Here is an 18,612-nt window from a genome sequence, read left to right on the forward strand (position 1 = left end):
AAAAATAAAGGAAAAGGGAGAAAACTGTGTTATTGTACAAGTCGAACTTACTTGTTGTCTTCTCTTACTGAATCTCTGGAATTCCTAGAGTCTCGAGATGCCCGGCTGTCTCGACTGTCAGGTCTTTGGGGTCTCTCTGGTCGATCTCTTGAGTCAAACTTATCTCGTCTATCAACTTCAATTTTATTGTCACATTTCTCCTCCCTCTCATCAAAAGGATCATCTTGAATCAAGTTCTGAAATTTTTAAAGTAAATGTTATTATATAAACAAAATTAAAGCAAAGCACAATACTTTTAGCTGGTAGCCTATTGCCATTTGAATAAAATACTTTATGTACATGAAAGAGTTCATCTCAAAACTATATATATATTAGGTGCTTCTTTGATGTAATATGATAGCATAACTGAGAAACTCAGTCGAATTCACTATCTGGATCATAGTACAATTTAGTAACTGGATCATGGATATATTACAAAGAAACATGTACATCAGCTGCACAAGTGCGAAACTCGAATATAACTTCCTGAAAACAACTCCCAAGTAAAACTTTACTGAAGACTAGTTACTGTCATTCTTTTAACAGACCACCATAACCAGCCAGCTGTTGTCCAAAGAAGTTTTACTACACAAAGGGATGAATTGCCAGTGCCAATTTCTAATATAAAACACAGTTATATCACTCTTCAAGGAGACTTGTTCAGTGGCCTAATGTCTAAGAAAGTCTCCAAGTTTAAGGAGGAAGAACTGCTGTCTTTCAAACTCATCATAACTCAATATGATAAATCACACAGCAATTGTTACTTTGCTAACTCCTTATCAACTATTGCCAGTGAACAAATATGCAATGATGAATGAACATTTACATAGATTATACAATTTCAAATCAAACACAGTGTACAATTTATATTACCTTCCTTTGGTCATCTACATACACTTTTTAGTAGACTGGATAAAAATGTATTATGAAATGAATTCCAAGCTATTGACTACAAATAATAATGGCAGACTGTACCAACTTGTTGGTAGTGTGTGCTGCGTAGCATATCTCAATCAATCTTTTTCAGTCATGTTTGATTTTGTGAATAAAACTATCTGTACAGGCCAGCTACCTGCAATGCCATTGATATACAAACATTTCTGGAAGTGGTGGGACATGAAAATTTCATAGTCTGTCCAATAATTAGTGGCAAAATTCGGCAGATTCAAAATGTTGAATCTTGGCTATCGCTTGAATAATGTTTAATTAACGAAACTAAGATTCATTAGATTTATGGTTCAGTTTCGACACATCACTATCAGAGAATTTGGGAAAACTTGACAGAGAATTGAAATTTAAAAGAATAATTTGATAGGTCAAAGTTACGTTTAAGTCATTTGACATCCAGACATAAGTAAGATAGCTCAGATAACGATCCTGCCATTTTTGGTTTAATGAAAAAATGTATGAGAGGCTCCAACAGAATTCTTTACCACAAAAGATATTAGCACTACTTTTTGAGAAAACAACACTCAGGCTTTCAAGATTAAAGGCATTGCTTTAATGTAGTGGTCTCCAAACTATAGTCCGCCAGAGGGTTTCAACTGGCCCATGGCCAGTCAGCCAATATTAATTATCGTCAACAGCGAGTGACAATGTATTTAAGTAATAGATTCACACTAGCTTGTCTTCATCAAATACTTTCATCTGAACTCTACTTAATTCATTTATCCTTTGGGGTGGGGAGGGAGCAAGCCCAAGAATGCCATGCTACTTCAAAGTAATTGGCAGAGATTCTGGGATATGAATAAAATTAAAATTACAAGTAATAACCTCTATCTTCCCTTTTTAAATAATAGAAATGGTAGATTTAAAATGAGCTTCCAAAATATTTTCAATGTACGCAAAAATGTATGGATGGATATATTTACATTTATAGAGAATTTATTTCTGTACAACACAAAGAACAACGTATAAATAAAATAAAAATTAGCGATTGCCTGTTTTCCGCTGAGCAACTAACTTCCGCTCATAGATCCAGCAGACACAACACCCTTGACAGACATAGGGATAGAAATACGAACATAAATTTAAATATTAATTATAAATCACTGTATTTTGTTACTATACGTTTCTAAATAGTTTTTATACACAAAGATCTACAAAAACATGTTTATTAATGGGTAATTTGCGTACTGCCCATAGTTTTTGTCCACGAATAGACAGAGCAGACTCTCGACGATGCGCCAAAATAAATATAAAAAATACTAATTATAGCAAAAATATTATTTGTTACACTATAGTTATTTATTAATTTGGTAATATAATCTACATTTTTCATACAGAAAGCACTAAACGTTTTAGCAAATCGGTAATTTGCGTACTGCCTATCAGTAGTCATCCGTGAAAAACATTATTTTTGGATTTAAAATTCAACTTCCCATATCAGTAGGATATTGTGAAATCGTGATTTTCAAGTGTATTTAAGCACTTCTGTTGGTATCAGAATCAAGTGTAAAAAACAATGGTATCTAGTATTAGAAATGATCCATCCCTAGCAAAAATTCCGGGCACTTTATAAAAGTTCACTCATGTTTACCGGAGTCTGAAATTCATGCATAATGCACGCTTTTCCAGATTCTCATTGTTGGTGGTAAACCTGGTTAGAGTCCCGTGAAAGTACTGTGGCTCTTAGTATTTATCCCACTGACATCCCACACATACATGAAGAATGCATCAGAAAGTGATCTAATGCATAATAACCAAACATATTGTATTTGTAAAATGGCAAAAAGTTATAGTAGCATAATAATGTGCATTTTTCAGCAAAAACACTTTAATGTTCATTAAATTATGTAATGGCATCATTAAAATATAAACCATTAAAAACATATCAAAAGTTTACTTCTATGGGACTATTATATGTTATCTGTGTAACTGATTTAAAAGTATTTCTAAGATTTTTAAACCCCTGTAAAAATATTCTTAAAATAATTTAAGATAAAAATGTAAATTTTTCCCAACACTTGAAATATTAAATGTATCCAGTTAATTTTGTGTATACATGTACCAGTTAATAACTCTCTAATGAAGAAATATCTAACATTTGTTGCTGTTTTAAGATACATACTAAGATACATACTAAAATAATCTCATACTTACAACAGATTTGTTTTCAGTAGGTTTTTTGTCCAGATCCCTGACCTCCTCACAAAATCTGTATTCTGTATCTTTCTCTTTAATGTAATCTTCACTCGTCTGACATTTTTTAAACCTGTAAAAAATGTAATAAAGCTTAGTATTCTACCGATATCTAGATGCAATCATTATGAAGTACTATTAGAATCAAACAGCAAGCAATTTCTCTCTAGCATGCTCTTAATACATAATTGGCACAGTTATCTTTTTAGGTTGTTACCTTAAAGGGATGTATGATATACACCATCATATGTACCCGTCTACATTTTGTCATTAAAGTGCCAAGTATTGTATTAGTGTAATGTTTCGAGATATAAATAAAGCAGAGGTCTTCAAAGATCATTATTTTTGGATTACATCCTAGCACTAACAATCTAATTAAAACTGTTTACTTACTGTCGGTTATCAAATTCTTTTTCAGAAATGATTCTGTTATGACTTGACTCTTCATGATAGCCTGGACCTTTCCAGCTGCTCTCATGATTCCTCTCTCTACTGGGGGGGTGATTCGCCCTATAAAATAATAAAAATATATTGATTGAATAATTATAAATTTTATCTAGCCAAGATTTAAAATTACATTTAATTTTTTGATTTACACTTAAAACCAATTAAATGGTTTTGGTACTGATACAACAAACAAAATAAGAAGTAGTTAGGAATATGAACAATGGTTTTTATGATTATAGAGGTGGAAAAGCCTGGTATTGGCATGAGACTTTTTGATAGAATAGGAAAAGAAGAGCAGACTTACATTTCCGGATTGGAAGGATAATCCTCATCTTCTTAACTCAGACATTAAAAAAATATTTATTACTATGTTCAGCATGTAACTAGAAGAAATGCTATTCAGAAAATTCTGTAATAACAACCTCAGCTTCTGCTACTTTTCTTTTTCTTTTGAGATATAATGTTTTGCCTTCATATAGTTGAGTAGTATATTTTAAAGATTTCCCCAAACATTAAATAAATATAAAAAAGTAAAAGTACTTGTTGAAAAATAATTTTGATTATTTCCTTCTAGAGGAAAATTCAAACTTTTTTAAACTTACCAAAATTTATATTTTTTACTACAAAGAGATCACCCTGTAAACAATGTTGTGATCATGGGCATAAAAAACTTGTTAACAGTTAGTGTACTTGAATTGTACAGTACATTTAGTGATAGTAAGAAAATTAATCAAACTACTTCATATACATCAAACACAGTAAATTTAATTGTTTTTCTCTAATGTGGTTGTGTTGAATATATTTTGTTTGGGAATAAATTTTGCTACAAATACTATGGTGTGTATGTAACAAATTAAGTAAATACCAGGGAGGTAAACAATGTTTAGTTTATGCAGTTTGAATACAAATTTAAAGTTCTTTTCTTTCAAATGCCTGGGACAAAATTGTGAGCTAGTGATAGGTCAAGTTTAGTGATTTTAAGTTGTTATGTGTGCTGATTTCTTATATTTTATACATAATTAACCTGCCTGGGCTGACATTAGTGAAGTTTTAAAGTTCTGTGATAAGTATTAAACATTCATGAAGACAAGAAACATTATTCTCTATATATTAATTACCATTAAATTTAATTACTAAAAAGTACTTACTTCCAGACTGGCAAACACACATGTTTTTGTTACAATTACATATTTATTGAAACACTAAAACTGAACTTTTGAATACAACATTATTAATTTGAGAGCTTAATCAAATAAATTTGCACAATAAACACAAAGTGGACATTGTTTAACTATTTTCTCTTTCAATAAGAATTATTGTTTAATAGGAAAGAGACATATATTTTAAAATTAGTAGTAACCAGTTTATTCATACTGTCTGTCAGTAGTAACTCTATTGTCGCAGTTTGTCTTATTGTTGACTTAGCTGACTAGATACTTGAATATAGCTGGATACCAGCTAGTATAGCCCAATTAAAGCTTTAACTGTTGTACCCAATAGTAATGAATGATATAATTATTAAACTTCACTGAATACTAAGAAAGTTTTTAGACATAACTTATGCCATAATTATTAAAGACTGAAATACATGTTTCTATACTAAAAAACAAGTTAAGTTTTAATTTAATTGTGACAAATAAATTATATGATAAATAATAGAATAATTTATATTCTCTTTTTTTTGTCTTCTAGCCATAAAAATAAATACAATACATACAAAGATTAGTAATATCATATTGTCTATTTTAAAAACATTATAGGGAAGTTCGCTATATATTGTGGTTCTACTGTTAAAAAATCAATTAATTGTACTGATCACAATGAGGAATAAAAATCAGTTTTCATGTGGAAAGTGTAGTATAAATGTTGGAAAATATAATGCAATTTTATGCAAAGGGAGATGCTGTAAATGGTATCATTCACAGTGTACCTCACTGTCCAATGAAGAATTAAAAGGAATATATAAAGGCAATGTAAAATGGACATGTGATTCCTGCATGTCTTACACGATGTTACTTTGGAAATCTATCAAACTATGCGAATTTCCGTTGGAATATGGAAACACTAACGGTCTATAATAAAAACCTATCCAATGCTGCTGAAAGAATCCATTAATTTTTGTTAGTCCTGTGATCAAGATAAAAATTAATTTTGAGGCAATAAATACAGCAATAAATTTAAAACACACTAACAACAACTACATACAAAAAACCTATGAAACCAGGTGATACACATACATACAAACAATGAAACCATGTGATAGTTGTCAATCTATACTTAATTAAAGAACTGCAAAAAAGTAAAAATTAGTGTAATTTAACTATTTTGTATATATACACACACAATAGTTAATGTACTTTATCACCAATGTACTTTAGTTATTAAACAAAACAATAAAAAGGTTTAAAAAACGCCATCTTCAACTTGTTAGCATGTTAAAAGCTACTAACTTGCACTTTCCGTTGTTGCCAAATTTATATATTTAGCTATGAAATACTATTTAGAAATATGATTGGAAAAGGACTGACAGCAAATTATTGTTGCATTGTGAAATTATTCATATGCAAAAGACAAAATGCACATTCTAATCTAAAAATAACTATTATAATTACAAATGACATTTTGAAATCTGACATAACATTTTTTTTTTAAATAAAACCAACCTGTCTCTGTCCATTGCATTGTCCAAAACCACTCTCTCTGCCTTGGTTTCTTCCCTCTCATATTCTGTTATTTCACGTTCATTGCAATTTCGGTGAGTCTTCATGCCGCCACTAGATCCTGTTATAATTTCACACTAAACATTACAAATCTTCTATTCTCCAAAGTAACACATTTCTTAATTAATCTTTATTACTTTATTGAGCATTGGGTATCATATCCAAGAATTTGTCAGTTTTTCACCAAAATACAAGTTAGAGCATTATATCAATTAGAATATATTCGATGGTGTCAAATTGTCAAATAAAAGATAGTTGAAAGACCTTTAAATCAATGCACAACAAAACGAAACAAAGTCTTGCTACAAATAAAAATCTTAAATTGATTTAAATCCAGGTTCTTTTGCAACTTAAAAAAAGGTGGGCTTTACACCATTAAAGAAATATGAAAAGGCAATTTACCACCAAAAATGGGTTAATTTTAGTTCTTGAATAGCTAATTTTGAATAGAATTAGAAAACGACCTATATTCTTGACCTCACAGCACTTTTTACTTGATACCATAATGCTTCTTTCTTCAACATTAATAAAAATAAATTGCTTTTTTATTTGTCAGTTTGTACCAAAATGTTTTGTGGAACAGAAACAGAGTTTATTGGAGATTCCAATAAATATTTTAACTCGAAAAGTATTGTAAATAAAACCCAGTTGAGATCAAGCAGCACTACAGTGTGACTTTATTGTATCTGATTCAAATGTGTCACATAAAATTGACAGTATGAGAGACTAAAGTAATGATGCAACATTAATTGTGAGATGTAGTGAATAATAGTGGTGATTATTAGATATAGTGAATAAAACTACATGCCGTATTTTATAAATCCTACACTTTAATTATTCTTACTCATACGTGATCGCAATATATAATATCTCATATTAATTGAATTTCAAATCATGACAGCTTTATAAAATACATAAAAATAGTGAAATATTTGTGACATAATCAACAGACTCCACTTATTCCTTAAAACTGGAGATTAAAAAGAAACCTTATCTTAACAATTATTGTCCCCAAAATATATTTGGAAGGAATAATATGGTATATTATCATACATTTAACATATACCAAATGTTTAAATTTCCCGTATGGTTTTCAAAGTATTGTTTTGACTGAATGTAACAAAAATCAAGGCAACGCAATGGTTTGAACTTAAGATGATTCTCTTTTCCTTCTTATATAAATTTTTAGTTCTATGTAAACATTTTCAAACATTCTACATACAGCTGATTGGAATCTTGTTGTTTATGCTATTTATTTGTAAAAATTCTATTTTGGTTATGTTTTTAATTCTTGGTTTGGGTTCTGTTTCTCTGTTTTATTAATTCAGTGTGTTTCTGATGAAGGGTTCTGAGAACTCTAAAATTAACCCTAATTTCAAAAGCCTAACTTATATAGAAGTCCAATTGTGATTTCTTTTACTAAACGTGACACGGGCAAAGTTTTTGTAAGTTGCATGGACGTTGTATGTAATGTTACACTATATTCACAAATCAATATTTGACACTATACTAAAATAAATCGGTACTTTGGGATTATACCAACCACACCAGTATGAAGAACACAAAAATATAAATTTATAGATATATTAAAAACAAACGTTATAGAACGAAAAAACAACTCTTTAATTACAAAATTACAAACTTACAAAGATTACCAATTGTTAATGAGGTCAGATTCACTTAAACTTTTTTCAATGAACTTAGAACGTTATAAAACGATGTATTTGAGTAACAGAACTAACATTCCATCAATCAACAAGCATTTCCAGGTATTGTGGTCGCTGTTATCTTATCTTTCTCGAGAATCTCGATTACGGCAGGCCGCGCGGCATCACATGATTATTTAAGTTTTTTGCACGGTACATAATTGCCTTTCCATTACAATTCAATTTATATTTCTGATCAGTCCCTCTAGAATTATATTTTACTGATAGGTTACTATCTCGAGGGATGTTTTTCTTTCGTTGACATCAGTGCGGGCTTCGGAAGCACCTTCGGCCGGAGGCACTCGCATTTTGGGTGGCGGATTGTGATCAAGAATAAAAATCAAGTTTTGTGTGTTTTTTTCAATAAAGAGTTTAGTTTTTTGTTTGGTAATGTTTGTTTTTGTTGAATTTTTTGTTTGTTGGAGAAATGTAGGGGTAAAAATAAGAAAGTACAACAAAGCGAAACGGGCGCCGAGACTCTGCAATCACGTTATCTACTAGACCGCTCGACTTTGACCTCTGTCTGAGGATGGGGAGGGGTTTGCGATAAGAATTCCTGTTTTATACTGACGAAATATTGTTCTACGCTTTTATCAGTAGAAGCTAAATGTCAACTGTCTGAGGATGGGGAGGGGTTTGCGATAAGACAATTCCTGTTTTATATCGACGAAATATTGTTCTACGCTAATCTATTAATCAGTAGAAGCTAAATGTCAAATAACGATTCATGTCTGGGTGTGGTCGGTATAATGTCCGGTATAATCCAAAGTACCAATGAATCTAATAAAAGGGGCATAATAAAAATGCCCTAACAACAAAAGTAATGAGAGAATTACAAAGGTAAACAACGCACAGCAACACGAACGTAACCTCACTCACGACCAAACAATCCAACAGCTGCGAAGCTCAAATACGACCAAACAAACAGTCCATAAAGGAATAAACTACTTTTTGGTTTCAAAGCAACTAATCGACTATCGATTAGTCAAAATTTCGCGGCAATCAGATGAACTATAAGAAAATTACAGGCGAAAAACGAGACGTACCTATATTACGGCCGTTGGCGATTTTCGGTTGAGTAGCCGACGGCCGTAATATAGGTACGTTGGCGTGCAAAGGGTTAAAACATGAGCACTGGATTTTCTGGTTTTTTTTTTACTTTAACCCTCCAGCTGGCAACATCGTAAATTACGACTCATTTTTTCCCGCTGTGAACTGGCAGAGTCGTAATATACGACTCATTAAACATCGTCTACTAATTACGTCATAGTTCCGATAATTACCGCTCGAATCGCATAAAAGTTATATCACTTTAATCACAAGATCCCAAGCCTTCTAATAATGTATTCACTTTTATATATATATATATATATATATGAATATTTTTTCTTTTACTGGCCGCTAAAAGCTCCCGACTACTTCCGCGTGACGCGACTTGGCAACTGATAGTGGCCAGATTCCAATTTCAATTGTAATTTTATTTGTAAATAAAAGTGTTTATTACTATGTATCTTCTTTTTGTGCATAAGTAGGTGAACATTTTGCATATTTTAGATTTTTAAATAAAATTAATTTTGAGTTTTTTTTCAATGGCATAATATAAAAAAGTGTTTTTTGAAAAACAAAGTTTTGAGTTCTGACCATCAAACATCCACCATTACTCAGGTAAGTCAAATTATAATTATGTTTATATTGTACAACATATTCTGCAGAGTAATTTTGGTGTATAACACTTTTGTGTTTTCTCCAATAATTAATTGTACGGGATAAAAAATTAAAAACTCTGCACGAAGCTTCAAAACAGGGTGCCAGTCAAGGCTCAAAAATTACTTGGAAGAGTATATATATATATATATATATACAGGGTGTAAATTAAGTCCTGATATGCCTGGATATATTCCAAACGGATTGCAATATCGATGTTATAACCACCATACTTATTAAAATGCTTTTATGAACTTTTTGAAGGATGAAAATATTTTCCCCCATCTTTCTTTTTCAAAGAGGGGTAGAGGGGGGGGGGTTACTTGAAATTTTCAAATTGCATCCCCTATCTTGTGACATATCATTTAAATGGTAAATTCAAAAGAAATACAATGACACTAAGAATACCTGTACAGTATTTCTAGCAAAAGTTAAGGGCAAATAATGCAACAAAATAATCTGTAGGGACAATGCTAATGTCTTGCGCATATCAACACAATGCTGGTGTGTTATCTTTCAGTAAGATTGAGGGGCCCAGCGTATATCTTTACGTAGTATCTAATGTTTCTGGTATGCATAGTTTTGGTAAGTGTCTTTTTTCTAGATGGCATTACAATGTAAGGGATTATTTGCCCATACCTTTGCTAGGCCCATTACATTAACAAACATGTGTAAGTGTACAATAAATATACATATACATTTTTTACAGATTAAAGGCATATATTCTGAAAGTCTATATTATAATCTTTAAGATTAAAGCATAATCTGCTAAGATATGACTTACTAAGTTTCAAAGTTCCAATTTTAAAGTAATGATTAAAATTTTCTTATTGTACCAACATTATATACATATCTCAATTTTTTTTTTTTTTTTTTTTTTTTTTTTAGAACCATAGCTGATATTTTAAGTTAGAATCATCTGCATAAAGTCAAAGTTTGGCATTTTGCTTGCATATTATTAACTTATCCAGATTATTTATATAACATACAAACAATAAATGATTGTTTAAAATCAAATAGTTCTGATGAATTGCAAATTCTGTATCAAAGCTACAGTGCAGCTGAAAGCATTCTCAAAAACATGTATGTAGAACCTGTTAAGAAGATTTTTGCTCAACATAAACTTAACAGCAGATGACAGAAAGCTGTAAAAAATATTGATCAATAATTAGTCATTGGAAATTTAAAAATACGGTACAATATTGACATATTGTAAAACACAACAACCTATACTTTATAAAAATATTTTACAAAACTATTTACAAACAGTAGAATTAGTATTAGCAAAAAGTTACCTCCAAAATGGGGGCCAACCTGACCAATAGGCCATCTCATATCATATGTGGGATGACCACTAGGAGGAGGTTGGGGAGAACCACCAGAATTTTGTCTATAATATGAAGAAGGCCTATCAGCAGCTTGTTTCTGGAAGCGGGGTGGCAAATTATTCTGGAACTGCCGTGAGAAGTGTTGCCCAGCCGCTGCATCTCTATCGGGTCGTAAGTCACGGTCTCGTTCTCTGTCACGACCAAACCCACTACTTCTATTGTCTCCCTAAGAATCAATCATTTTACTGCCATTAAATTTTACAAGAAATAGGCATTGTCATAAATTAAAATTACTTTGTAAGTACTTTGTCACTGAAACACTATATAGCTTAAAACATTAACTGAGTTAAACACAAAACAAGTTAACAAGAATGCAACTCTTTATTAGACTAACAATTTTGATACATTACAGATATTGTCTTCTAAATACTTATTTTTTGAGAAGTAAGGATGATTAACCAATCAAGAATATTTACTGAAAAATATGATGTAAGGAAGTTTACCAGGAAGTTTATTAAGAAATCTTGTAATTTTTATTTTGAATGGAGACTCTTAAATCTCCTAGATATTGTTGTGGGATGTCAAACTTAGTTTAATATCTGGTGCGGAGTGAATGTATGACTCCCCACCAGTGTAAGTCTACTGCGAAGGATGGCTGTGGAGTTAGTCAGGCAAGTCAGACATCCTTCATCCAAGGAGACATGACTTGAGATTAGTGCCCACAATCCTTCCTCATGGATCTCCACAGAAGGGAACCTCAACCCCTAAACTTACCCATCCTGAATATCCTGCCACTCTGGAAGCAGCGCAAGTTATTATAGGACTAAATACAATGAGAGGTTTCTAATCTTCTTGTCATAAGAGGTGAAAAAAATATAAATAACTTTACAGTTAAGAATATGAGGTTTATCTGTGTTACCTCTTTGTGCACTCTATGTTACCACACACTTACTAGCAGATTGCTTTTGCTATTTTTTAGGTACATCAAAATCAATAAAAATGTGAATTATTTTATAATAATACAAAAAGTTTACTTTGTGTTATTTTAAAGTTGCAGTTGAATGAGTCTGTAAAAACAATTTCCATAAACTAGGAAATACTTTGTTGTTTTTCACTATACAAAACTAACCATGACTTGTTAGTTTATTTTGTAAACTAGGAAAGAAATGTTTTTTTTTCACTGGACCCTACTGCCCATGATTTGATAATTTGTTTTTAATAACGATGTAATAATGCGTACATTAACCCATATGGAATTAGTATCATTTACATTTATAAGTGGTAACTGATCAAAACATATAATATGTTATATTGATTGCCCATAATGGTCATTTATAGCTGCACAAGTTTTCTAAGTAAATTAGTTAAATGCGAATATAACATCCTATTTTAGGGAAATTTCATTTTCTTGGTAGGTAACATGGAATAACTGACATCATTCTGCACTTCAGCCACTGCAAATGAGTCATTAGTAATTTTTTTATTTTCACATTACGTATTATAATGGGTACAAGGTACACAATACAAGTGCATCGTCAAAGCATAAAAATTTACGATGATCAGCTGAACTGTTTCCAGATATTCAATGAAAAGAAAATTTTATTGAATTATTGAAGCTTTGTTGGCACAAAAGTCATGTTAACTTGTCTCATAGTCGGCTAAGTAATGTTATACTAATTACATGGGGTGTTTTGTTGTTTCATATAAATGAGAGATAATCTTGAGTTGATAGGAAATCGATAGAATAATTTATAGTCCATCGTCTCAAGTGTGATATGTGATGATGAGATTATTGCTTAGGTGGACTATTAAAATGTATATTTGTGCAACAACCGGTTTTATTTTTGTATTTTTTAGTTTGTAAATATACAATATATTTTTAGTTATAGCGCTATGTTGTGGTTTTAGAGTTGCCATTCATGTTCGCAATGTTTCTTATGCTGTTTCTTTTGTTGTCACTTTTATTTTGGAGTTTTTATTTATGATTATGTTTTTGTTGTAAAAAGGAAACTTTAGTTGTAATTTTTCATTAATTTGAGAACGCTACAGTGTGGACCGCAAGTTTTTAAGTTAAAGTAAGATAATCGACTGTAAATATGTAAATTTTCTTGTAAGTTTAAGTTGTGCTAGCCATAGCTATTTAATTTTATGGCTAGTAATTCCAAGTATGTATATTATTATTTTCATTTGTAAATACTGGAGGAATAAATGATTATTGATTGATTATGTGTGGGCCATAAGTGATAATGGTAGTCAATGTTATTTACCAATACAATCAGCAAAAGATATACTGACTCTGAAGAGTACAACCTTGTCATAGAAGTATGCCGTTTCAGTAACAGAACCATTTCATCAAGTTCGCACACAGGGAGTGATTCTGGATATTGCAATAGAACATCATATTCGTTTCATTATGTCTTGTCAACTGTTTGTTTCATTGCAATTTGATAAGTTAAAGGATGTATAACTTAATAATCAATTGTTGAAATTCTAAAATTTTTACAAACACGTGAAATTAAAAGATTTATATTAAAATATGCACTTAGTTCGGTTCTGGTTCAATATTACAAACTACGTATGTGATATTAATAATTTTAGTTTGATTTTGATTACATTAAAATTTAAATTTGAAAACATAAACCAGTAAATTTATTGATACTTTTTCTAACTATGGATATATAGTTTAGAACTATATTTGTAACTATAGAATACTAATAAAATCTCTAGTTTTATATATATATATATATATATATATATATATATATATATAACAAAATAGAATCATAGGGAGGGAGGAAAGGAGTGCAATAATAATTATAGCCTCTCTAGACTCAATGCAACATAGTGTTGCGTTATATCATCGTTCCAGTTCTATTACCAATATAGTAGTCTCCCTCTAATACGGCTACTGCTTTAATCAGTCTGATTATCGAACAGTGACATCCTTTTAACCAGCCATTTTTTAAATAAGACATTGTTTTAACTAGTCTTGGTCGGCCAGAATTGAAAGATGGCTATGTTTCAATTAAACACTATGAGTCACACTAAACACAATGCTTTTATTCTTTTACAGTATTAAATTATTTTTAGTTTGCCAAATTGTATCTGGTCAGTCCTCCAATCCAACCAGATACGAGGGAGGCTACCGTACCAGTGTCAGTCCAGAATCCATTAAAAAAGCAGGCATTTGTTGCCTGTTGTTCTAGTAGAAACACAAGTTCCAGCAGAACTTCTATTATTTTGTCGTCGAAAAGGAGCAGTTCAATTTGCAAAGATAACTTCTACCATGTCATTAAATTGGACAAAAATGTTAAGTGATTTTACTAATGACATATGTAATAAACTATCATGGATACTGTGATTGATGTGGGCTGGAAAAGTATGAAATAAGAAAAATTTGTTTCAGTATAGTCAGAATACTGAATTTTTGTGTATATACACACATATACAAGAGAAAAAAAAAAAAAAAAAACGACACAAACATTTCCAGATTTCAAGCAATTTACTTTATAAATGAACACTCTGGACATACCTGAATATTTCTGTAATTATCAACGTGATCTTTAGCAGATTTTTCATCCTTATTCTCACTTGTCGTTCTTGACCTGTTTCTTTCCTTATCTTTTTCCCAATCAGGTAAAAGGGTATTTGATCCATGTTGTGTAGTAAGAGGTGACGATACACTAGTTTCATCTTTATCATTTTTTGATCGAATCATTTCTTCCAACTTATGAAGCTTTCTGGCAGCTGCTTGGCTAATTTCATTATAACGTTTCTCTTCCTCTTCTCTTCTTTGTTTTGCTCTTTCAACTGCAATAGCAATTTGTTCATTTTGAACTCTTCGTTTTTCACGCCAATCTTCCTCATCTTCTCCTTGTCTCACACCCTGAAAAATATATTGTTATGTAAACAAACAATTCATACAAATACGATTTCAAACAGAGTTATATTGTAACTATTTTCTTAATCTAAAAATTTCTGTTCCCTATAAAGATTAGTGAGTGACAAAACACAATTACGAGAGAAAAATTTAAATTGAACGCAACACAAATTTATTTTAAAGTAAAGGTCATTTGCATATTACAAATGTACTAGCAACTGTATGCCAACTGTGTGTCGTGCAGGCCACCAGAGAAGGCAAACTTAATATGCTTAAGAACAGTCCCAATAGGATAATGAATTCTTTTTTTTTAATAAGGTGATTAATTTTTCTGTAAGAATATTTTAAGGGGAATCTGCCATTGAATACCCAATGTTATTTCTGTAACCATTATGATAAGAATATTATTTTTATTTTAAAGATTGTCTTTATATCTAGTTACTCCCAAAATGATTTATAATTCTATTTAAAAATATATTTATGAATCTTCAAAATCACTTTTTTGTAAAGATGTAAACACTTTATTTATTTCATAGGTAAACAAAACAAAATTTATTGTTAAGGTTAACTTAGAATAAAACTTTCAGTAATATATCTTTTACTACTTCTGAAAATTGCCTAATGTTTTTAATATAAATTTTTGTAAAATAAGGAAAAACAAAAACGTCTTCTTGCACACAGAAAAATAAAGTTAGTCCCTAGCACTGTAGAAAGGTTGATTGGTTTACGAATTTCAGAGTTTCTAAAGCTACAAATGTTCTCTTCAAAATTTGTGTCCCAATTTAGTAGCTTTGTTCAGAGGATTCATTAGCATTGGGAGGAGGTTAACATTGTGAAAAAAAATTGTGTGTCACATATGTCAAGAACGGAAAGAAATGCGTCCTATTATTGGCAAGTTCCCAAATTTGTAATGGAATTTTATGAAGTATTTTACAAAGATATAATAAATTGCTAAAACTACATTAGTTTAAAAAAACAACTTAGTAGCATACTATCAAAACATCTTACTTTATTGACTTTCTCCTCAGGTTCCAATATACTGCGTTCTTTTTCTGAACACATTTTGTTGTCCACATCACGTTTTTCCATCATCTGCAAAGAATGGCGATAGCTTTTTGCTTTTGACTCATCATCCTGAACTCCTTCCTCATCACTGAATGACAAAGTTTGACTGAAAAAAAGGGAATGATATTAGTTACATTATTTGTAGGGATCACACACAAATTTAAGCTGCTATAAAAAAGTAAAAAACTATTTTAATTTTTTACTATTTTAGAATACCAAGTGATAATAACTTCCAGTAAATTAAACTTTCTGCAGGTTGAACATTTTCAGTTTTTTAAATCGCGTATACGAGGTGTGTCCAAAAAGTATCCGACCTTGACGTCTGGCATGAACTGACGTTACTGGCGGCAACGGCAATCTGGCCTCTTGGAGCATATTCGTGATGAACAACGCCGTCCTGGTAAAAAAAACTGTCAGCATTGTCTTGACATTGCTTTGACTTTGTCGTGCTTTTTTCGGCCGTTGCTCTTCGCGAGTTTTCCACTGTGAAAATTGAGCCTTTGTTTCAGGGTCGTAGCCATAAACCCATGACTCATCACCAGTAATAACTTTTTTAAATAGCCCTGGGTCACTTTTTATCAAATCCAGATTGTCCTGTGCGATTTCAAGTCGACAGTTCTTTTGGTCTTCTGTCAGCAGCCGAGGAACAAATTTTGCCGAAACATGGTTATTTTTAAATCTTCGTGTAAAATGTTACAAACTGACGATTTTGGTATTCCTAAATCTTCTTCTAGCTCTCGGACAGTTTTCATTAATTGCTGCACGAACAAGTTCAACATTTTCAGCGTTTCTGGCCGTTGAAGGCCTGCCAGTTCGGTCATCACTCTCCACTGATATGCGGCCATTTTTAAAACCGCCTACACCACTCTTTTACTTGTGTATCGCCCATAGACACGTAACCATAAATTCTCCGTACCATAGTAATCGTCTCTGAAGCTGAATGGCCAAGTTTTTGGCAAAATTTAATGCAAATGCGCTGCTCAACACGTTCAGTTACATTGAAATGTGACGCACACACGTGGCAGTACTGTACGGAACAGAGCGCTGTGACTCACTGAGTGACCGGGTCGTATTCAATGCCTAATATGGGAAGGAGTAGGCTCGCCCCTCCCCTCCAATAACCGGTTCGAGCCAGTCGGTTACGCCGCGGCCGCCTACTTGTCGGCAGTCGGATACTTTTTGGACAGACCTTGTATTTGCGTGCCCACACGCATGTGTGTGACAGGTACATTCTCGAAAATATGTCAAACATAAAAATGCTGTAAACTTATCAGATAAACACTTCAAATCTATCTGGTGATCGAAATTTGACTCAACGTAATCAGAATAAATGGTGTTATTTGTCAAAAACGAAAATAGAACTTAATCATTTTAGTACCAAGACTATTTCTCAAGTTCATGTTTATAAAATAAAATTGCAAACACTGTTGCTGTAATTTGCTAACATCTAGGAAATATCTACTGCACAAAATGTTTGCCCCAATTAATTTTCAGAATTCTTTTTATGCTTGTTCAGCCATAATGTGAAGAATACAAAACACATCCAAGTAAAATGTTTCAAAATCAAAACGTTTCTTGTATGTAATAATATTTAGTTTTTATTTATAATCTAAACATTCATAAAAAACTAACCAATTTTTATACGACTTTATGTAGAAGTGTTAAAAAGAGAAATATTTTAATAAAAAATACATAGGTTTAGAAAAAGATTGTTATAAAATAATTATGCAGTAGTTTGCAGAATAGAATACATAAATTGTAATTCTTTTATCAAACACACAACAAATTCATACAGACAAAAAGGTTATTGCTACATTATGTTTGAACTAAATTTTGTTATATGTATTAGTAATGGACAAATCCATAATTTTCTAATCGCGAATCCAATTCCAAATCTTATAAATAAATTACGAATCTAAAATTTCCAATCCCAATAGCAGTTTAAATAAAATCACCTTCAATCCAATTTCTGCCATTCTTAACTACAAAAAAAAAAAAAAAAAAAAAAAAAAAAAAACAGGTGATCTACATCATGACATTGTCAATCTGACAAACAGCCATTTCGATAGTTCATACTGTTTATATACCATTCAAACAAAAAGAATTGCTCATTTCAAAGGTAAAATTCATTTTGTTGTTATGGTAAATTTAAAATTGGCCAAATTTTGAATCCAGGGAGTAGATATTTTGGTTTTTATTTAGTCACAAAAGGTATATTTATTTTACGAGATAGTAATAATTATTTATATAAAAGGTTATTACGGATCTTTTTAAACAGACATGTTGTGTCTTTTATATAATTTCATGGTTGTATATGTGATATGTCAAAAATTAGCCTATTAGTTAGACTATTATGCAGTGAAACGAAAGTTCGGAAGCTATAATATTAATTAAATATCATATGTATGGTTTATCATGTTGATTTAGAGCTTGTTTATTACTTGTTTTAATGTTTCATTTCAATATTGTCCCTAATTTTTTGCTGATAACTCCTCTATTAATAGAGAGAGAACTTGTTAACCTGTCAAATTCAGGCAACCTAAGACTAGACAGTGACAATGAAATGTCTAAAAAACAGTGAC

At 31.2% G+C, this 18,612-nt stretch overlaps 1 protein-coding gene across 22 annotated transcripts in view; it reads right to left on the bottom strand.

Moving 5' to 3' along the window:
• LOC124360638 (protein PRRC2C) overlaps positions 1–18,612 on the bottom strand; it is a 158,080-nt gene that overhangs the window by 103,320 nt on the left and 36,148 nt on the right. For all 22 annotated transcript variants that reach the window (XM_046814423.1, XM_046814424.1, XM_046814434.1 and 19 more), the window contains exons 7-13: positions 15,974–16,136; positions 14,618–14,971; positions 11,053–11,311; positions 6,291–6,408; positions 3,574–3,690; positions 3,142–3,253; positions 52–236 (exon numbers count right to left, since the gene is read on the bottom strand). In XM_046814423.1, the coding sequence (XP_046670379.1) occupies positions 52–236; positions 3,142–3,253; positions 3,574–3,690; positions 6,291–6,408; positions 11,053–11,311; positions 14,618–14,971; positions 15,974–16,136 (1,308 nt within the window). The remainder of the gene's footprint in view (positions 1–51; positions 237–3,141; positions 3,254–3,573; positions 3,691–6,290; positions 6,409–11,052; positions 11,312–14,617; positions 14,972–15,973; positions 16,137–18,612) is intronic.

The sequence above is a fragment of the Homalodisca vitripennis genome, chromosome 4, assembly GCF_021130785.1.
Source record: "Homalodisca vitripennis isolate AUS2020 chromosome 4, UT_GWSS_2.1, whole genome shotgun sequence".
NCBI lineage: Eukaryota > Metazoa > Arthropoda > Insecta > Hemiptera > Cicadellidae > Homalodisca > Homalodisca vitripennis.